Source organism: Rhinolophus sinicus, linkage group LG12 (genome assembly GCF_036562045.2).
Source record: "Rhinolophus sinicus isolate RSC01 linkage group LG12, ASM3656204v1, whole genome shotgun sequence".
Lineage (NCBI taxonomy): Eukaryota > Metazoa > Chordata > Mammalia > Chiroptera > Rhinolophidae > Rhinolophus > Rhinolophus sinicus.
Genome location: NC_133761.1, coordinates 47038728 through 47062002, shown reverse-complemented (window position 1 = coordinate 47062002; position 23275 = coordinate 47038728). Strand labels below are relative to the sequence as shown.

The following is a 23275-nucleotide window of genomic DNA, read 5'->3' as shown; positions in this document are numbered from 1 at the left end:
AGTTACAGTCAAAGCCATCCACTCCAGGCCCCCACAGCACTGAATACTACATCCCCGCCCATGTCACATGATCTTATGGCTAAAGGACTCTGCCTATGGATGTGACACCTTAAATAATTTCACAGTTTGGTTCATGTGAGACAGAAACGCCTGCAAACCACCACTGCTAACAAGCGTGACTTGAAAGCAATACTTACGAGGAAGAAAAAGGAAAACGTTGGAGGGAGAAGGAACAACCAAGGCTTAGTACTTGCTGCATAACTCACTTGCAAGGTGACCTAGGACTTAGAATTTGTCTCTGAGAAATTAAGCTGGCTTCTTTATCTATAACACCAAGCGGCTCTCTGTTCTGCAGATAAAACTTACTGGGGACTCAAATAAAGCCGTTCAAAGCAGAGCTGCTCAAATGGAAGTAAGGGTGGAGGGCCTGAAAGCCTCTAAAACCAGTCTCAGGGGCTTGGGGGGAGGAGGGGGTTAGGCCTTCAGGAAATCAGGAATTAACTATGACATCTTTTCTATTTTCTGTTTTACTTTTTTTCTTTTACTAGGATTCCTAAATGCAATGTGGTGGGGAAGAGAGAAAGAAAATGAAAGGCGGAATGTTCAAAATGTTTAAGGGAAGACAAAAAATGTTTTTTAATAAATTAGATAAAGTTTTTCAGATATCCCTACAATTTCCTACCTTTAGTTTTTGTTAAACATTTATTGCATCCCTACTATGTACCAAGGACTCTATTAAGCACTAGAGAAATGCAGACGACTAAGATTGCTCTAAAAAGCCCAAAAGCTATTAAGGAGCCAATCACAACCCAGTTCAATACAGTTATTTTCTTAATTATCAGGCCCAATCACTAGTGTAATCATTATTCTATATTACAGCAGCTTTTTGGAAATCACACTACCTCATTAAATCAACTGTAACACCCGCCCTGAAATTAGAAACATTAAAATATGAAAAAAAAGGAACAGCTGATGAAATGTGGTAAGAGCATGCCCTGTCTCTCAATCCACTATTTACTTATCTCAGGCAAGTTACAACCTCTGAGTCTCTGTTCCCTTCTCACTGAAATGAAGGCATGAACAGCAGTACCTACCCTACCCCAAGGTGTTGTTGCCAGAATTAAAAGAAATAACTCTCATAAAGCACTTAGAACCGAGCCTGGCAGACAGCAAACACTCCGTAAATGTCTATTACTATTATTTTTATGGCAAAGGCTACAATAATAGTAAACAGAGTGCTCTGAGAGAAGCATCAACCTGGGATGGTGAGCGAGGCCAGGTTCCCTGAAGAGGATGCTGGAGATGAGTCCTGAAGGCTAACAAGGAGCCAGCAGAGTGCGGCTGTATAAGGGGGTGGGGGCAGGCACAGCTTCCAGGCAGAGGGAGTAAGTAGCACATTTATGGAGAAGGCAGAGGAGAAACATAGTACATGCCCTTGGAGCTTCTATTTCACTCACAGTAAGTGATTTCAACCATTTTGATAAGAAAAAAATAGAGATATTTTAAAATAGAAAAGCCACGTTAATTGACAAGATAAATATCTGAGCTGTAGAATTCCCGTCTTATTCCAAGCTAGACTGCTTCTGGTTGCTCCATAAATAAGGAGTGAAAAAACTCTGCAAATGTTAAGTGCTGGTAATAGTTTTAAAGCATTGTTACCAAACCAACAAACACAGTCTTAAGCTATAAGGGTGATATTTACAGATAACAAAGCAACCACGTGGCTGTCCCCAGAGGCATGACAGCTCTCCCTCCCAGTCCCCCAAATTGACCCCCTCAGGCAGCGGCCTTCCGCCGCCTTTAGGGAACAGTCTGAATGTACTTCCAGGAAAGCCAATCCCATGCAGGTGGGGCAGTGGAAATAAGCAGAAGCAGCCTCCTTCCAGGTTACAATGAGTGGTCATCAGAGAAGATCCCCAAAAGGGATGAGGTCAAGGACAGGATGGTCACTCACCAGAGTGGGTCTGCGTGAGACACACTGATGACAAACGCCTCTGCTGTCTGTCCAGAAAGCGTCCGCCCACTTTTATCGACAATCGTCCCTGAAATCTGAATTAGCAAAGTAAACTCAGTCAACAATGTAGACTCGAATTAAGAGTTTAGTCCCCAAGACAAAACAAAATGTTCTTTTACTGGGAAGAGTACTGTGGAACTCAAACTCAAAGCAGCTCTTTGTACAGTGGGACTCTGCAGGGGCCTATTGAGTTAATAAACTGGGAGTCTGGCGTCTTCAGGGCCAGGTACTCAGTCGTCATGCAAGGCCGCCGGCTCTGGGCCCTAAGGAGAGTGAGTCCCTATGCCTCTGGCTTCCCTCTGGCCACTGTGCCTTCCACCGACCACTTATAGATTAATTTTCTTCACATTCCCAGAGGCAAGACTGTTTCTGGTGTAGAGGGGTTGGTAGGAGGGTGGTGAACAGAGAAGTGAAAGTCGGTGGTTTCCAAAAGTTACTATCAATAGTTCTACTATGCAAGGAAAACAAACACCCTACCGCCAAAATGACAATGTTAGTAGAAAACAAAAATAAACATTTTAGAACTTACAAAGATAGGCCGGGGAGCATATTTCTCTTCAAAAAGGTTTTGGAGTGCAAACAAGGCTGCCTGTCAGAGAAATAAAAGAACACCTTTATTTCTGAGAGACTGTGGCCAAGGTCAGTCTAAACAGCTGATGAGAATGCTCGACCTTCTAAGACCTCTTCGGGGAAGATACACATCGTGTTCTCTAGGGAGAAGAAACATGTTCTCCTACAATGCACAACCCAGCAGTCCTGTCACAAGTATCACAGTGAACACACTAAAACAAAACAAATGCTGAAAGTCCACCTGTGAACTAATATTTCCTCTGAGAAGGAGCTGAAGAGCTACTCTTTCTTCCTTCTCTCAATCAAAATTAAAAATAGATAAATAAGAATGTCTCTGCCTTCCACACCCTCATGTCATGATAGATGTATAATCAACAGAATGTGTGTCATTGCAAATAAGAGCGTGAGCTCATGTTACTTTGTACTGTCCATGTTTTGTTAAATTCTAGGCAACACATCTTCTCTTTCTTTTTATCATTATGTTCCTTGATTCTAAGATGTGCATATTTTCATAATTTATTTTCTGAAATCAGAATGTAACCTGTAATTAATGTGTACCATCATTGTGATGGGTTTTCTTTCCATGGAAAAAATATCAGAATTTCTCTTTTTAGAACTACACAAATTGATCCAAAAGATCTTACAGAAAATAAAATGTAAAGGATGGCCAGGAAAGTTCTTGACAAAAGGGGTGGGGTGGGGGGAGAGTTAAATGAAAAGTCTACCAGGTACTCAGACATACTGTAATTGTAATGCCATCTATGGTAACTAACAGGACGGTGCTGTGACATCAGCAGACAGGTTCCGGGAACAGATCAGACCCAGATGCACTCCTGAATTTAGGATGTATGGGTGACATTCCACATGATTCCCATCATTGGAAAATAACAGAACGCTCAATAGATGGTGTTAGGAAAGCTGGGTAACCTTAGGGAAAAAAAAACAGGGAGATTTCTATCCTATTCTCACTACAAAATGAATTCCAGATGCATAGCGAGGGAAAACAGTCCCTTTATAATCAAAAGAATGTTATGTCACACATTCTACAACCTAAAAACTGAACTAACAAAATATACCCTTAATGCCTAAGCCCCTGTTGTTATACCCTCACCCTTATTTCTAATCTAAACAATACTGTGACTCCTCAAATGTCTATCTGGGTCTCATTTCAGATAAATTCCTTATTATGTTTGCTACTGTTCTTATTTCAAAATGCATACCTGAGTTGCTTTTCAAATTATTATTTGTTTACTGGAGATGCACAAAACAATTTCTAGGTATGTTAAAAATAAGGCGGGATAGTCATCCAGCTGCTGACTGGTAGTCACTCCCCTCATTCTTCATGTATTTCAGTTGAAAAAAAAAAAAAAAAAGTTTCAAAAATTCTGAATCTGTGGTCTTATTTCCACAACATTAAACAATTAAAGGTTTGATGAAACTGTACTAGAGTAAAAAGAGACCCATTTTTCTCCTTATCTTGGAATGGGAAGTGTACTTGCAAATATAATTCCCTCCCTGCCAGAAAAAAACAAAACAAAAACAAAATCCATAAATCAAACCATACAAAATTATAATTTTCTTGCAACAGTGAAAAACAAAAACATAACAAACAAAAAACAGCACAACTATAAGACCATCACCACCAAATATAAAGTCAAAAGTCAAACATCAAACTGCAGACAATATCTGCTACTCATCATTGACAAAGGCCCAATTTCCTTAGGAAAAGACTAAATTAAAAAGACCAAAACTCCAATAGAAAAAAGGCACATGACACAAATCACAGAACAGGAAATGTCAATGGTTGTAAAACTGAAAAAAAGATATTCGATTTCATTTATAGTCAGACAAATATAAATGAAAACTACAGAGAGGTAGCATTTTTCACCTATCGGATTGGAAAAGATCAAAAGGTTTAACAATAGATGGTGTTCAAGAGAATGTGGTAAATAAAACCAGTACTGCTTGTTGACTGGGGTTTAAATGAGTACATCTCCAAGGAGGGTCATTTGACACTAAAGATCAATATTAACAATGCACAAACCCTTTGGCCAGGCAATTTCACTTGTAGAAATTTAACCTCTAGCCACACTGTGCAACAACACATGCGCAAGGATATTTACTTTTCACTCCATACACTCATGTACATATGAGTACATATGTAAGAAATACATATGTAAGAAATACAAATGCATGCACACACATGCTGCTATCTGCACAGAATTCCTACCAGGACCCCCACACGGTAATAGTAGTTGGCTCAGGGAACAGGAGTTGGAAAGATACTACTTGTCACTTTTGAATTTAGAACCATGTGTTTGTATTTATTACCTAGGCATGTATGCACATATAGTAGCTATACGTGAAAAAATATACTGTCATAATTTAAAAAAATTTTTTTTTGTAAAGTTAAAAAGATAACCTTTGAAGTGTTTCTCATCCTACTGGCCTCAATTAAAGATAGTCAAGAATAAAATGGAATAGAGGAATTTCATTTAACTTTGCTAATGGCCATTGTCTCCTCACTGTTATAGGGGAGTCATCACAGCCACCCCCACCCCCACCCCAGCCCTGTCCCATTTTCCTCCCTTAACTCACCTTGGCATTGGCGGTATCAAAAATAGTTTCAACGAGTAAGATATCAACCCCACCGTCCAGAAGCCCTGTGGCCTGCTCTCTGTATGCTTCAACGAGCTCATCAAATGCTGCAAAAAATGAACCACACCGAGGCCGTCATTAGTACCCTCTGAACCACCAAGACATGCTGAGTTCAGGCCTCACACCTGAGCACTGACTGTCGCTGGTTTCTAATGCATCATTTCGAGGACAACACAACCTTTTGTAAGAAACCAAATACAGAAACACGGCAATGACAGATGTGAAACCAGTAAAGCAAACACAGTTGCTCCTGAACACCCGCATGTAGCCTGCACGTCCCATGTGTGAGCTGAGAATGAGAGCGAGCGGAAAGCTGTAGGATGTCCTGAGCCCTGCACCTTACCTTCAAGATCTTTAAAACAGATCATTCTTTTTAGGGACAGTTTTAATCAATCCACTAAGGAATGAGTGTGAGAAGTAACTGCAGAAACATGTCATACTATTTGGATCCATAACGAGTCACATCCTCTCCCTCTCTGTGCTAAAAGGCTGCACTCCTGTGGATTTGGCTCCTGCCCTCTGACACCAACTCTGTCAGAGAGGAAACCTGCCTGAGGGCAATTTCAGTCTCACACAAAAGTGTTCAAACACTCCTAGGAAAAATTGTTGTTAGAAACGTCTTGAATTGTCTGTTTCCACCTGAGAGATCATCTCTCTCCCCATTTTACTTCCCAACCAGGAGAGAAAAAATGCTCTGACATTCTGCAGAGAAGCCTGAACAACACATTTGTGTTTGCTGCGTAAGTATGCGTCATCTTATAAAGGAGAGAAAGGAAGCATTAGCTCCTCATTGCCATGTCTAGACCAAAGGCAACAGAACGAGCAACCCTGGTGATGAAGTGTGGAATTACTGCGTGGAAAGTTCTGTGACCCAAACCCACAAACCACACTTGCCTGAACTTGTCAGCTACACGAAATTCACCACCATACATGGTAGCATTACTATTCAGCTCTGACAGTTCAATCCTGTTGGATTTTTATAGTCTGATGTTTAAGAAATTGACCTAGCTTTCTAGATTTTTCATAAAATCTCAATGCAAGTATTGCTACATATGCTAGTTTACAATGTTTTTAATGATAGTATGCTTATATAGTTTGGACTGCTTTCTAATAAATAAAATAGGGGTCTAGTTGGTTACTCTATAATAGACCAAGGCCTGGAATTCATAATTTCTCAACTTCTCGGTTTAAAGCTTTATTTTGATTGGTTTTATTTCCACAGCTGAAAAAGAAGCACTAACACAACACTATGTATGTTTGAAAGCAAGCTCAAAAAAATATATGAACAATAACAACAGCTAACTTTTTATTTAGAAGTCTGCTATATTCCAGGGACTTCTATAAGCCCTTTATGTGGATTAAGTCACAATAACCCTGAGGTAGATCCTGGTATCGGTCCCATTTGATTTAGAGATTACTAAAACACAGAATGATTTGCCCAAGATCAATGATTATATGTGATACTCACTGATATTCCTGTAATCTGGTCTTTCCACAGACGGGGACACAGAGAGTGTCTTATTAGTTGGACCCAGGGCTCCTGCCACAAACCTCTTAATTCCTTTGAGAAATAAAAACAAGTGTGACATCTCTGGATGTTTTTATTGTGAATAAATAAGGTATAAGATTTCCCTACGATATTGTGTATAATCCTTTGTCCAAAGCTCTGAAATGCAAAAAGCACAAAGCCCTAATTTTTTCCTTAATTCATATGACAACAAAACTCAACCTCTCCTAAACTAACAAGAGGCTATTTACAGTCTTCATGCCACTTATTGGGACGGTTCACAGATTTTACCGCAAATACATGTTTGACTATGGGGGTTGTCCCAGATCCCACTGGACAATTATGAAATATAGGGGATGTGCACAAATTATCACCAAGCCAATCCAAAAAACTGAATTCCCACAGAGCTGGTTTCAAAGCCTTTCACTAAGTAATCCTTTTCTATCACCACAGCTATGACTGGACAAATTCTCTCTCTCCTCATTCTTGAAGTGCCTGAAGTTAACATAGGTTCTGCAAAAGCACCCCACACTAGCACTCAACTTGAAATGCCCTCCAGTATTATATCGCAGGCCCTTTACTGGGGGGAAATATTAAATCAGGATTAATCATTATAAAGCCTGAAATGAAAGTACGAAGCAGATCAAATCTTACTTCAATAATTATTTTAATATTTTTTTTTTTTTTTTTTTTTTTAGTTTTAACCTTTAAATTTCTTTTTTTTTTTTTTTTTTAATTTAATTAGTTTCAGGTGCACAAGACAAAGCAAAACTTAGACATTTATCATTTATATCCCTCACACTGTGTGAACCCCCCTCCCCCCATCCACTATCCCTCTGTACGTTCCCAAAACCTCTCACCTTCCCTTTATCCCCAACCCCCCGCCAATAACGTTTCCTTCAGGCAAGAGCCTTGGAGCCTGAGAGGTTGCTCATTTACAGATGCTAACAGGAGCCCAGTCTACACTGCTCATTACCTCTGGTGATTTCAACCATTCAGTAACCTGGTTACATACTACAATTTAACTGGAGAAGACCACCAACTAGTTGATTACCAAGCCTGTGAACAGGTTACAGGCCAAAATATTCCGTATCTTCTCCAAAGCTGAACAATAATATAGAAATAAGAAAAAAGTCCTTATCTTCCCCTGCTTTAGCTGGTTGAACATTCTCTGACCTGCAACTCTGTTGGGATAATAGTGTACACATTCCTATGGATTTAAACATTATCTCTCAGAAACAGAGTTCCTAATAAAGTGCTGTCTTCATTAGTATGCTGTGCCTGACTTCCTAACAATCTTCTTCACATCTTTTCTGTTGGCAATAAATTCACATTTCCAAATCTTAAGGTGCTCCATATGTATGCTTCTATTCCTTTCCCTCCCTCAAAGCTGGTACCCAGCTGTTCCATGGCTGCCAGCCAGGAGGTTAGGTATTTTGGGGAGCACTTTTCAAGTTCCTGTAAAGCTAAATCTAATGTCACACTCTGTGGACTACACACAGCCTTCAAGGACATTAGTGGTATAAGGTGGAGAATGCCCCAAAGACAGTATCTCCTTCCCAAGGTAAGTCTGCCACAGGGATGAGGGTAGCTTTAAAGGGGTAAGATCAAACATCTTAATGATAACCAAAATGGCCAAGACAGTCAGCTGTTGCCTTAATAACCCAATGGTATGTTTCCAAAGGGAGAAAATGATTTTAGCTGTAAATATACAAGGAAGCCATGGTCTTAGCTACAAAGTTAGGATATAACCCCCAGCAGAGTAAACTCAGAATAAACCTGGGCCCAAGGCCCATGGGGACAGTCAATTCAGAGACACCAAATGCTTGACTGAAATTACAGAGACGCAACCTACAAACAAGCATAACACAGTGTCTGCAAGAGTGCTAGTAGGCCAACTGTCATGAAAGGACAAAGTGGACAGCATATTACTGCTGGAAATGTCAAAGGAAGCATCTCTGTAAGAAAGGGAGAAACACATCCCTTACCTGTCTGGAGAGTTATCTCCTCGGCTGCTTTCCTGGCCACTTCCGCAGAGCACTTGTTCATCCGGTAAGCCTAACACATAACAACTGCAAACATTAGCTTGTCTTTCTTTTCCTCTACATATTAAATAAGGAAGTCATGATGTTATAAAGCCTAGTTTTATTCCAAAAGGAAATGCAGAGTGGTTTGAGGTCTGAATGAAATCATGGCCAAGAAGGCCTATCGGCTGCCCCAGCCTTGAAGGCCAGAGGAAAGGCAAGTCGGAACTGCTTTTAGGTTCTTCCCCAAAACCATGAACTAGGTGACAAAAAAAAATCTCTGAACATTGGCATGTCAGAACATAAACTGATGCATTAAATATTCTGAGAATGAGAAAAAAGTACAGTAATGGGAAAAGCACAGCTTCAGAGACAGGAGGCCTGGGTTCTCGGGCCATCTCATCACTGCCAGCCTGGGCAGTCCCTGACTTCCTTCACCAAACAATGGCTGTAATCGACGGTTCCGAACTTTTGCAGATTATTAACCTCTTGAAATTTGGTAAAGGTCAATGAACGCTCTCACTAGGAAACAAAAACAAGTATGCACAAATACACAAGGTACTGCCTAAAATTTAAAGAGATTCGAAGGCCTCCTAAAGCCCTTCCACAGGCCGGATGAGGAGCTTGTGATCAAGATTCCGTCTAATTCTGAGACCCTCTGTGCCTCAGACCCTCATAGCTAATAATTAAGAAACAAGAATATCCTAAAATAGGGATTATGGAAGTCTGGCTCCCAGGGCAAATCTAGCCTGCTGCCTATTTCGTAAATAAATTTTTATTGGAACACAGTCAAGCCCCTTGTTTACACAGTTCCTATGACTGCTTTTGCGCTACAACGACAGAGCTGAGTGATTGCAAGACTGTATATAGTAGCCAAGAAAGCCTAAAATATTTACAATGTGGGACTTTAGAGAAAAAGTTTGCCACCTCCTACCCTACAACACAAATTCATTTTCCTTTGATGAGCCAAAAGGCACATGCTCTCATAAAGCCCCAATATCAGGAGATCAGGAGAGAAATCAGTGTCGGAGCGCTCGGGACTACGTACATGAAAGCAGAGGCAAGTAGCTACAAAAATTCCACACAGAAATGGGGACCACGGTAGATAGGAATACATCTATCATGTGTTCCCATCATCCATCGTTAACATTTTATAAAATGTGAAAACAGAAGCATCATGTTGATTAAAAATAAACCAAATCTGCCACCCCAAACCCATTCGATGGCTACTATCAAAAAAACAACAACAACAACAAAAAAAAACAGAAGAGTATTGGCAAAAATGTGGAAAAATTGGAACCCTTGTACTGTTCGAGGGAATATAAAATGGTGCAGCCACCATGGAAAACAGTCGTTTCTCAAAAAATTAAACATGGAATTACCATATGATCTAGCAATTTCCACTTCTGGGTACATACTCAAAGAAAATGAAAGCAGGCACTCGAACAGATAGATATCTGTACACCCATATTCTCAGCAGCACTGTTCACAATAGCCAAAGGATACAAGCAACCCAAGTGTCCATTGATGGAGGAATGGATAAAATGTGGTATATCTATACAATGGAATAGTATTCAGCCTTTAAAATAAGGAAATTCTGATAAACGCTACAACAGAAATAAACCTTGAGGATGTTAAGTGAAATAAGCGAGTCACAAAAGGGCACACACTGTATGATTACACTTATATGAGGTTCTAGAATAGTCAAATTCAGAGAGACAGAAAGTGGCATGGTGGGTGCCAGGGTCTGTGCGGAGAGGGGAATGGGGAATTACTGTTTAATGGGGACAGAGTTTCAGTTTCACAAGACACAATGAGTTCTGGGGATAAATACCACCTCACAGATGGTAGTAATGTTAGCATAACAATGTGAATATGCTTAATGTCACTAAACCTAAAAATGGTTAAAATGGTAAATTTTGTGTTATATGTATTTTGCCACAATTTTAAAAAAAAGGGAAATCAAATCTGCTACCCAGTACTTAAAAAGGCCTCACAAAACTGTGCACATAGCCAATCATTATGCCTTCAACAACAGTCACTGCATAATACGCGTCATTTTTATTTGATTATTACTTGCTGATAAAAGAAGCCAGACGGAAAATGAATGGGCTGCTATAGTCGTAAGCAGAAGAGATTCAAACCAGTCTGATTTCCCTGTCTGAGCACCAGCAACAGAAAACCAGGCATTAGCTTCAGGTGGTCTCTTCACTTGCAACTATCGATGTGACAAATGCTCCCAAACGTCTTCGATGTGAGGAAAATGGAATTCTTACCAAGTATTCCAGGCCATAGTCAGCTTGGGCAATGTAAGTGCTGCTAAAAGTGTTTGTTTCAATGATGTCCGCCCCAGCCAGCAAGTAATCCTGCAACGAGACAGTACTGGAGTGCTCAGTTTCAGAACCCCTGTCCCCCAGCAATAAATATGTCTTTTTCATCATCATCACCACCAAACACCTACTGACCAGTTACTAAGTATATGGCACTGCACTAGAGGCTAGATGCAAAACATGCAAGGATTTTATAAAAAGACACGTGCTGTAAACAAACACAGCATTTGAATTTAGACCAAGGCCACACACAGTTATGAATTGAATCAAGTTCCTTAAATTCTGATAGCCAGGCATGCCTTACTGTATTTCGTCATTTTTGTTTCATGGGAACCTAGTTCTGTCTAGATGTTCAACTAATACACAGGACGAGGATTCATTCCTTCAGCAAATACTTACTGAGTACTAACTGTGTGTGAAATACTGTTCTAGGCAGTAGCGATCAGGAGTGAAAAACATACAGAAATTCCTGCCCTCGGGAACTTATACCACATGAAAATGACAAAGCCACATGGTAGTCATGTGACTCACCAACTGCATTATAAGAACTGATTTTTGTAACTATCCCCAAGCAATTCATCCCCATGATGACATTCCCAATCTCAACACACTGGGATTTTATGAGATTTAACTACATATTCTCAAGCCTAGCAGAAAAACCGAGGTACCGCTCATTCTGCAGAACCAAACCTCTTCAAAGACCAATTTCAAATTTTCCAGTACCTACAATTCCCATTATAACCAAAGGAAAAACATTCTTAGTTTTTCTTCAAATTAAAACCATCCTGCATCTTTTCTAGAACAAAGTCTTGACCACTCAGTAATGATCACTTCCACACTCAAGGAATCACTTAATCTCTCAGTGATTTGTTTAGGTAATTGTTTTTCCTTAAGAAGACTCTGAAACACCTGTAACAATGCCCTCCTCTAGAATATAAAACTTTCTTACTTAACTGGTAAATAAGCTTTGTCCTAACTGAATCCAGACCAGGAAAATAGATCAAATGATCTTATTATCTCTTCTAGTCATAATTCTATGAAATTCCTAACATCACCTATAAAACAATTTAGTTCTGTTTATTTTTAAGTTCTAAAAGTCTAGCAATACCCAATTACTTGCTTCTGATCTCTTTATGTTGGCTAGCCATTTTTATTGGAGACAGGAAAACAGAAAGAAAGACCATGGGATTTCAGGTCAGTAAACCTCTGTCCCATCAGGCAAGCTATTTAATCTCTGTGATCCTCAGTTTCCAAATCCATAAAATGAATAATAACTTCCTTTCATTTTATTTCATCCAGGCTGTCGTGGTGACTTTAGTAACACAGTGTATGTAAAAACCCTAATTTGTCCAGGATTTTGTGGATTTTCACTGGAGTTTAAACACCTCAAAGGCAGAAAACCTATCTTGCTCATCTCCTTCCTCTGAATGCTCAACACAGTACGTGACTTTTATTTAGTGTCCAACACCTGCTTTCTGAACAAATAACCTCTTTCTTCGGTACCCTCCAGAGCTAGATGCAACAGAGTCCTGCCCTCAGTACATGAAACAGCGTGCAGAACGACAGACTGAAAATATAAGCATCTGGGGACATTTTACCTTATGGATTTGGTAAACGACATTGGGTTGAGTTATGCTTAGAATGTCATTGTTGCCTTTCAGTGGCCTGGCGTGACCTTTAAATTCTTGACCTCGGAAGTCCTCTTCACTCAGCTTATACCGCTGGATCATGGTCCCCATGCCTCCATCCAGCACCATGATTCTCTCCCGCAGAATGGCTTCAATCTTATCCGGCAGGGTTTTCGTCATGCCTGTTTTCAAGAAAGTGAAAAATCTGACTTTAAAAAATGACAGGGGAAAAAGATGTGTGGAGAGGGAGGTTAGAGTAATTTATAATGGTTCACAACAGGGAGTAAAGAGAGCTCATAAGAGACGAGCTCATAGCTCCACAACATTAGAAAAACGCTGCCCAAAAATGTTTTCATTAAGCTGAAACAATGCCTAATATAATAAAAGATTGCACACAGCACAAAATCACTGGTGATGCACCACAGAGGTGAAAGCAGGATGCAGTTACTCCTGCTTCAGAGATGAGGAAAACAAGCAGCAATGACCAAGTGACACAAGCCAGGACAGGCTGCGGAAGCAAGTCTTCAGGCTGCCTCTCTCTCTCTCTCTCTCTCTCTCTCTCTCTCTCTCTCTCTCAATGCTGTGCACATGCTCCCTTAGTAGGGAGATTTAATATGGATAACTGAAAACATCATTCATTCCAAATTCTATTTAAATTGTTAACTCTGAGAATCTCCCCCACCCATTGTCAGAACTAATAGCCTATACATAGGGTTTCACTCACCACTGCTAATGATGACAGGTTGAGAAAAATCAAGAAATCTTGGTTTAGTCCCAGCTCCCGTATGTAGTTATGGGGTTTTGGACAAGACTTTGTGTTTATGCAAAACAGGGAAATATCAGCTCTGCCTTTGTTATAGGAACTCTGATAATAAAATGGGACGATGTTTTACCATAAAACACCCTGCCCTCCATATATATAATTTCTAAGATCTTGTTAAGAGTCATCGTATATGCAAGATATCAAAGGTTTTTTAAAACTCTAAATACCTGATTTTTACAAGAAATTTGACAAACTTTATAATTTATGTGGAAGACTTACAGTCCATAAAGAGCTAAATTAACTTTGAAAAAGCAGAAAGAGGTTACTTGGCCCACCAAATATTACAACATATGACAAACCCATATCATAAAATAAGAAAAAGTAAAATATAGAGTATCTTCATTACTTAGACTAGGGAAAGACTTCTTAAGACTCAAAAGGCCCAAAGTATAATGTTAAAATAAAAAAAGGTGAATTTGATTACATAAAAACTAAGAATTTCTGTCAAATGAAACTCACCACAGACAAAAATAATAAACAAATTATGGACTAGAGGAAGATTTTGCAATGTCTAAAGCTAAAAGGGACTAACATGTATAATGTACAAGGAACTCCTACAAATCAATAAGAAATCAAACAGGAAAATGGGTAAAACATAAAAATAGGCAAGTAAAGGGAGGGGAAAACAACCAACAAGTATAGGAAGAGAGGCTCAAACTCATGAGCTATCAGAGCGATGTGAATTAAAACAAGACAACGCCAATTTACATACAACAGATAGGTAATAGTTAGAAGATTGGATAATGCCAAAGAAAACCCAAACCCTCAAGTATGCTTGTTAGAATATACGCGTAGACAGAGCCACTGTGGAGAGCAGCCCAGCAGGACTTAGCAAAATTGAGTATGCGGGAAACCTAGCAATCTCACTCCTAGGTATACTTCCCAAAGTCTCATACAGACCCACAGAGAACACGTGAGCATGTTTGAAGGAATGACAAGTTGGAGACAAGCTTGGGACATGGCAAAGTAAAATGTGGTGGATGGTCATGTGGAATACTACGTGGTGGTAACCAGACAGACCATGGTATTTGCCGTACTGTAAGGCTGGAATATTGACTGAAAAAGTCAGCAACGGTTAACTACCATGAGACTATTAACATAAATTAAAAATACACATATATACAGATTAGAGTACAAAGAAACATACAAATACACAGAAATACCTGAAACAGGCTGCCTATGAAAGTAAGATAATTGTGAATAGAAAATACATAAAACAAACATGAATGAGAATTACATGGACTGAATACAGAATTCCTCTGCAACTAAGTTCCTTAAAAAGCCATTGCTTCTAAATGATCCACATGCTTATTTACCTTTTAGGGGATAATGTAAGATTTCCCTTTTAGAGAAACTGAAAGATCTTCCTCCCAGATTTGCCAGTTTAAATTAAATTAAATTCACTGTTCTTAGCCTCAGGCATTCCCCAAACTTTTCCAGTCGGCGTTTATCTTTCACTGGCTTCTAATCACCATGTCCCCTCCAGAACCTCCTCCTAAGAGTAAGTCACCTCAACAATTCTTTCCCCTGCAGGATGAGCATTCTTTTTGAAATGTTTCTCTTCCATGAAGAACAACAACAACCAAAACACCCTATTCCTCTGTATTCAGTTCATTAGATACAGAACTCTGTGCACATTTTACTCCTAATTAGTCAGGTTCTAAACAGAGCAGACGCCCCCTTACATCTTTCACAGTGAATACAGGAATCTATGGTTTTGCAGTTCCCCCATTCAGCTGAGCCATCCTGCTGCTGATACATTCCTATGAAAGGGAAATTACATATTTCCTTTTTAAAATTAAACCGGGAGGGGACGGCCTGAAGTCCTAAGAGATATTCAAATAACTGTATGAGAGGGATAGGTCTTATTTGATAGCAACAGTGATAAGTCATCTTCCACTCACAGTACCACTAGTTTCCAGAACAATTGTACCAGTTCCATTTATGAGAACCCTAGAATCCATAGGGTCACTGGGTCACCTGTTTAATCTCCTTCTGAGTTATTAGGAACTGAACATTCACCCTCCTCCTGGAGCGGAACATCCTGTCACAGCAGCGATTGTTCTGTCCTTATTAGTGATTTTCTTGTTTCTACATGAACTACCCCATATCTCACTTTTTTATGGGTGTCATTTCTGCACAGATTGTAACCAGGATGAACGTAGAGATCCACAGCTCATTGTAAAGCTGAAATTATACTCAATTCTTGTACTAAACTAGTTTTTTTCTCAATGTTGATCGCAGAGCCACCAAAATCAGAATCACTTGAGATTTCTACTCCCCATCCCGACCTACTGGGTATCTGCTAATCTGTTTTACCCCAGTGATTCTACACACCCTGGAGTTAGCAGAATGACTGCCCTAACCCTGAAACGGAAAATAAACACTCTCTGCACCCGAACTCTCTTTGGGCACAGTAGGTGCTCAATTAACTATGGAATGAGAACGTTAAGTCAGTCAAAACTTTCTTAGAGCCCCGCTGAAACAGGCTCCATCAAACCTCAAAGTTGTTACTCAGACATTGAGGGTTTTGGCGCACGAAAAGAGGGGGTGCGTTGCGGATTTGACGGCTGGTGTGCCTGGGAAGGAAGGGGTGTATGAGGGGAGAGGTGCAGTGGGGAGGGAGGGAATGCAGGTAGGAAGAGGGGGGTGCAGGCGGGGAAGGAAGCAGGGAGACACGTGGCCGCTCAGCTGCTCCGCTAGTCCACAGGGGCCGCCCGTCCGCCCGCGGGAACCCGGCCCGGCGTGTCGCGGGAAGACAAGCACCACACCCGAGGCCAGCGCCGAGCGTTACCAGAGGGCGTGCGCTCCCGCAGAGCGGGCGACGCGTAGCCGAGGCTCCTCCTCCTCAGGAGCGGGGCGCGGAGGGGAAATCTCCACAGGGGACGGCCGAGAGCGGGGCAGGCCAGCGCCAGACGGGCCCCGGAGCCCCGGGGGCCCGGAGCAGCAGAGAGGACCCGAAGAGCGGGACGACGTTGCGCGCGCCCGAGCCAGGGCCTCTCTGGCCGGCGCTCCGACACCTGAGCACGCTGCCAGCTTCTGCCTCCTCCGAGCCTCCGCGCGGAGTCCCACCCCGGCCTGCAATTGGTCTGCGCGAGCTCGTCGCGGCCCTATTGGCTGTCGGTCTCAACCAATCGCCTTAGGCTCGCCCCGGGGCTCTCTGGGAGACGCGCTGGGGAGGGGGCTGGTCCCCGCTCAGGTGTCTCCGCCCCGAATTCGGATGTGCGGCCGCGTAGCAGCTGGCGGTGTGAACCGTGGTGGCAATGGGTGCTGACCAGCACAGTTGTGACATCCAGAGCCGGCACGTGAGTCGGACGACCAGGCTCTAATCAAGTTCCGTTATTGCCTGGCACTGGGCGAGATGTTTACCCTCTTAGTCTTCACTCTCCATAAACAGGAAGTGATGGGGTGGTAATAATTACTACGTTATAAGGCTCCAGTAGGGATTAAATGAGATCCTTGAATGCGCTTGGGAAACTGAAGAACACATGTGCATGTTAATGCTCGCTTACTGACAGTAAACTTTTGAGCGCCCACTGTGTGTCAGGCTTTGGGATGCAAAGATAGGCAAGCTATGTCACACCCACCTCTGTCTTAGAGGAACTCACGATCTCGTTAAGACTCACAGTTGAGCTGGTTAAAACAAAAATAAATGCACATGCAGTGTGTCAAGAGAGCTGCAAGATTCAGGGGAGTGGGGGAAGCTTCAGAGAATAAGGTGGGTCTTAAAGTAAAAGTGTGTGCCAGGTAAGGCCTTTCCAGCTGGGAGAAAAGTCCCTGGGTAGATTTTTCTCAGCAGTTGTGAGATTTTGAAAATAAAAGACAGCTGTGTAAGGCTGAATACAGTAGATGGGAGGAAAAGCAAATGCACCTAGAAAAAAATTGCATACATTTGCATGCTGTTCTCATTTTAGTGTATGTTATTGTACCTCAATATTTTAATCTACAAAATAATAATAAAGTGTATAGCATTCTTACCAAAGATTGTCATACTTGGGGGGGAAAAATGGAGAAAATGAAACAAGAACAGTGTGGGAGAAATGGGATGACCATGAATAATTAAAGATCTTAGATTTTAAGTGCTAGTTTTTAAATTATCACCTATGTGACAAAGTTTGTTGATTTGTCTCTTGAAAAATAATCTTGCAGGCACCTAGGCCATTTACGATCCCCTATCCTAACAGGAATTTCAGGAATTGTGTATCAATCTCTCTTTTGAGCAAGTCATCACAAGTTTACTTTTTTGGCTAAAACTGACCAAATCCAGTATTTTCTTAGTCATAAACAGATTAACAAGATTAAAAGACTATATAATGTCTAAAGGAGCAGTGAATTCCTAGTACACAACTCACACAACTTAAAGTTCCAAGGATTGAATTGTGTCCCCTCAAAAGATACGTTGAAATCCTAACCCCAGTACTTCAAAATGTAAACTTACTTGGAAATCAGGTTGTTGCAGATGTAGTTAGTTAAGATGAAGTGATAGTGGAGTAGAGTGAACCTTAGTCCAATATGACTGGTGTCCTTATCAAAAAAAGTAGAGAGACACACAAGAAGAAAGCAGCTATGTGACAGTGAAGGCAGAGATTGGTGTGATGCACCTACAAACCAAGGAATGCCTAGGATGGCCAGCAAACATCAGAGTTAGAAGAGACATGGAAGGATTCTCCCCAGTAGGTTTCAGAGGGAGGGCTGCCCATCTTGGTTTTGAACTTCTAGTTTCTAGAACTGTGAGACAATACATTTTTGTTGTTTTAGGCCACCTATTTTGTGGTACTTTGTTACAGTTGCACTAGGAAACTAATACAAATGTAGATGGAGTGGGAACACCAAGACAAAGCCTCCTTTTTCTATCTCTGTAGAAGATAAAATACTGTGGTTTTGTTGATAATCTACTAGCCTACTCCTCCATCCTTACCTTCACCCTCACCCTCAGCCTCACTCTTATTAAGCTCATCCTACACAAACCCATTGTATATAGAGGCAAGGCTTCATACCGACCCCTTAGTTGTTTGGGGCTTCTATCCCAGTGGGTTTGTCTTCACACAAAGAAGCCCTGGTTAGTGAACCTAAATATCCAACTATTGAAACCAAGGGTCCTTATGACTTTTATTAAACTTAGTTTTAAATCCTAGCTCTAGAAATTCCTCTCTCTCTATGCCCCTTAGAGACCTAGCCTTTCCCCTGGATAACCAGCAACACCTCACCGCCCCCCCGCCACCCGCAAGGCAGCAGCAGACAGTACCCTGGGCCTAATGCTCACATGGTCCAGACCTCTGGCAAGCTAAAGATAACATCTTGACCTAAGTTATGTTTCAGGCCCCGAGCCCTGGGGTGCAATAACACCCTGCTACTTTCCCATGGGACTAGACAGGACTCTGGAAAAAACCTCAGAGCTTTCCTCAAGACATGAAGAAATGATTTACTACACATACCTCACCTCCAACCAATCAGCTCACAGCATGACCCCAAGCCCCTAACCCACGGTGTCTTGTGGTGTTGCCCTATGTAATCTGTAAACTACACGCCATTAGGGGGTAGGGATTTTAGAGGCATAAGTTTCCTGACTCTGAATTGGCCAATTCAATATTAATTCACTAGTCACTGTTTTGTTTTTTTCTTTCTTTCTACACTGCAAACTCCTGCTTGTGCATTTCTTTGGGCCAGTGAACACATGCCGGCAGTCTCAAGGAAAAACATCAGAGTTCCAGTAACACTTTCATTGTACACCAGTAGTAAATTGTCATTCCAGCTTTAAACATTATTCTATGGGATTGGTTATGTCGGCTGTTTTGTATCCTGTTAGGGTCCTGAGGGTATTAACTGAGGGCAAGTTCTGGAACGAGGTATTGCTACCTCTGGGGTCTGTTAGGGTGACTACTGGCTTTCCCCAGGAAATCTCTGACTCTGCCACTATCTCCTCTTCTCAAATTTTTCCATAATTTCAAGATTTATACCCACAGAGTCACCCAGATCAACAACCATAGTGATAATCTCAAGATCCATCCATGTTGTCACAAATGGCAGTATTTCATCTTTTCTTATGGCCGAGCAGTGTTCCTTCATGTATACCACATCTTCTTTATCCAATTGTCTATTGAAGGACACTTTGGTTGTTTCCATGTCTTGGCCACCGCAAATAAAGCTGAAATGAACATAGGGGTACATATATCTTTACAGATAAATGTTTTCATATTTTGGGGGTATATATGCAGAAGAGGGATTGCTGAGTCATGGAAATTCTATTCTTAATTTTTTGAGGAACCTCTGTATTGTTTTCCATAGTGGCTATACAGTTTACATTCCCATCAACAGTGTATGAGGGTTCCTTTTTCTTCACAGCCTCTCCAACACTTGTTATTATTTGTCTTGTTGATGATAGCCATTCTAACTTGTGAAGTGTTATCTCATTGTGGTTTTTATTTGCATTTCTCTGATAATTACTGATGTGGAGCATTTTTTTATATACTCTTATCTAGCTCTTGGCCGATTGTATGTCTTCTTGGGAGAAGTGTCTGTTCAGGTCCTCTGCTCATTTTTTAATTGGATTGTTTGTTTCTTTGTTGTTGAGTTGTACAAATTCTTTATATATTTCGGATATTAGCCCCTTAATGGAGGTGTTATTTGCAAATATCTTCTCCCATTTGGTTGGTTGCCTCTTTGTTTTGTTGATGGTATCTTTTGATGTGCAGCTTTTTATTTTATTATACTTCTATTCATTTATTTCAGCTTTTACTTCCCTTGCCGTTGAAGTCAAATTCATAAAATCCTCTTTGAACCCAAGGTCCATAAGTTTAGTACCTGCTTTCTTCTATGCAGTTGATTATTTCAGGTCTTATGTTTAGGTCTTTGATCCATTTTACTTTTAGTATATGGTGAAGCTAGCAGTCTAGTTTTACTCTTTTGCATGTGGCTTTCCAATTTTTCCAGCATCATTTATTTAAAAGGGTTTCTTTTCTCCATTACATGTTTTTGGCTCCTTTGTTGAAAATTATCTGCCCATATATGTGGGTTTATTTCTGGGTTTTCAATTCTATTCCACTGGTCTGTGTCTGTTTTTCTGTCATGCCATGCTGTTTTGTTATTGTCACTTTGTAGTATAAGTTGAAGTCAGGGAGTGGGATACCTCCAGCCTTGTTCTTTGTTCTTAGGATTTCTTTGGCTATTCGGGGAATTTTGTCATTCCATACAAATCTGATGATTTTTTTGTTCTACTTCTTTAAAAAAAAAAAATGCCATTGGGATTTTTATGAGGATTGCATTAAATCTATATATTACTTTGGGTAATATGGCCATTTTAACTACGTTGATTCTTCTAACCCATGGACACAGAATATTTTCTTTTTTTTTTTGTATCTTTTTCCATTTTTTTAAATAATGTCTTGTAGTTTTCAGTATATAGGTGTGGGGAGCCATGGTTACAGGAAACTCTGAGCCTGTTTCCACCCCCTAAGGCATTATCTCTGCCTGCACCTGGAGAGTGCTTGCAGGCTGCTAGGAATGTGGTGGGAGCGGCCAGTTCCCGGACACAGAAGACCGATGGCTACTTCAAGGCAATTGATAAGGATAATTGCTTTTGGGAGTTTTAGTTATTTTGTATCCTCTATGTAAAAGAAAAAAAAAGTTACAGTTGCTAAGGTGATGCATACTTTCTTTGATAAGTTGCACGTACTCAAACTGTATAAATTAGTGAAGAATAATAAACTCGGGGCTTCAGCATCACTGAAGACCGGCCGCATTAGCATTTGTATGAGTGTCTTTTATTCATTCCCACTCCCCCATTCAGGTACTGATCGACTTGTGGCGGCTGGCTCGTCACATATAGGTCCTTCACATCCTTTGTTAAGTTTATTCCTAGATATTTTATTATTTTAGTCGCAATTGGAAAAGGAATTGTATTTTTCATTACTTTTTCTGAAATTTCATTGTTAATATATAGGATTTTTTGTACATTGATTTTACAACCTGCAACTAAATTTGTTTATTGTTTCCAATATTTTTTTGGTGGAGTCTTTAGAGTTTTCTATATAAAGAATCATGTCATCCCCAAAAGGGGAGGTAGTTTTGATGAGGGCTGCCATTCTTGGTTTTAGCCATTGGTCATCTAGGTAATTTGAAAATAATACGATTAAATGCTGACCATAATAACATTTTATTGTTCTTGCTGAGTATTCAAAGTGTCTTTTTTCCTTCTGTAACTACTATTTATAGAGAATCTTTTTGAATGTCTGGTACCTGGCCTTGTAAAAACACAATTTTATCTGTACATCTGCCACTATGGTTTCCCGGAAGCTCCCAGCCATGCACAAGAATTTACAGGTGTGGCTTGGTACACCCCCCAACCATTTCTTCTACCTGTTTTCCAGTGGGAAGTCCATTCTGCTGAGCATATAACATGGGAAAGAATTTAAGGCCCTGGGGTTAGGGCTTCTCACTGACAAATCACAGCCACCTCCAGCTCACAGCTTACGAAGAATGATGGTCTGTCAGTTGCTTAAGTATTGACTTATAAATTAATCCAAAAGGGGGAAAAATACTGTCTCCTTCTCTACTGAAATATGAAAATGCCTCAGGTAGGACAGTATAGTCACTGAGTCAGCTCCTGGGTATATAAGAAAACTCATGGACATAGTTGGGCACACTCACATGCCTTCACGTCAAATAATCCTGGGAAATGGGGTGAATTAGTCAGCCTGGTAACAACTAGCAACTTCTCTTTAAAATACAAATTTCTGACTCTGTGTCATTTAAATTTGTTTCCTTTCACATCAAGGCTGCAGAAAGCGTTGCCCAACTTCTTATTTCATGAACCTGCAGGAATCAAGGACACAGCAGGGAAGAACCACCGAGCTGAGTATGCTCATCTAAGACCATGTCATTGACAGGCATTTCTGTCACCCACCAGGTGGTGCTGGGATTGGCCTGGCCATTCATATTGCCCTACTAACCTGTCCAGTAAAGAGCGCCTCTAATTCTTTTACACTTTTTGATTACTAGTGACTCTTTTCTTTATCTCTAATCCAGTGGTTTTCGAGTGAAAGTTACTAGGATCCCCCATAGAGCTTTAAAAAAATACAAAAGTCCAGGTCTTAACCCAGATCTTCACAGCCTGAAACTCCCATTAGGGTTGGATATGCACACATTTTTTTTTTTTTAATACTGCAGATTCTGGGGTGAGCTCCCACACAAAAATTCCTTCCCAATCCACCTACTTTCCTAGTCCATTCATCACTCACTTCTAATGGGGTCAAACTTAATTCTTCATCCCAAATTCACTCTCTACCCAACAAGCCAGCTCTGAATTTTCAATAAGAAAAGGCAAATACTAATCCAAATGAGTTTTTAAATATGATAAAAATTTTAAGTGAGGAAGTTGTGGTTAACCAAAGAAACTAGTTATTCTTTGAAATAATAAAAAGCATGAATTCTTTTTTTACAAATTAAGTTTAATTGATAATTCAGCTTCAGAAATAAAAATAACTTCTAAAATGATAGTATAAACATGTTTATTAAGGGTTTTTCAGAGTTTATCTCCTTTCTTCACTTATTAGCAGATAGAACTGATCCATTCTCTTGCCTGAATATTGTAAAGAAGGTAAAATTTTAGGTAGATGAGTTACCTATACCCATGCTAAAACACCATAAATCCCTCTAGTAGCCCCAAAGGCAGAACAACTTCCCAGTTTTTCCCTCATGTTTATAGCTGGAATATAGCACCTGC

General features: G+C 40.5%; 1 protein-coding gene across 4 annotated transcripts in view; it reads right to left on the bottom strand.

The window, feature by feature from the left end:
* The window catches only part of MTR (5-methyltetrahydrofolate-homocysteine methyltransferase), an 83816-nt gene extending 67192 nt beyond the window's left edge, over nt 1-16624 (bottom strand). For 3 of the 4 annotated variants that reach the window (XR_012490813.1, XM_074316752.1, XM_074316753.1), the window contains exons 1-8: nt 16349-16594; nt 12702-12913; nt 11050-11139; nt 8738-8807; nt 6711-6803; nt 5183-5289; nt 2544-2603; nt 1955-2049 (exon numbers count right to left, since the gene is read on the bottom strand). Coding sequence is in view for 3 of the 4 variants with exons in the window: in XM_074316752.1 (XP_074172853.1) it covers nt 1955-2049; nt 2544-2603; nt 5183-5289; nt 6711-6803; nt 8738-8807; nt 11050-11139; nt 12702-12911 (725 nt within the window). In the remaining variant the exon portion in view is untranslated. Of the gene's footprint in view, nt 1-1954; nt 2050-2543; nt 2604-5182; nt 5290-6710; nt 6804-8737; nt 8808-11049; nt 11140-12701; nt 12914-16348 lie in introns of all 4 variants that reach the window. The other variant, XM_074316754.1, reaches the window with a different exon arrangement.
* Between the last annotated feature and the right edge of the window lie 6651 nt (nt 16625-23275).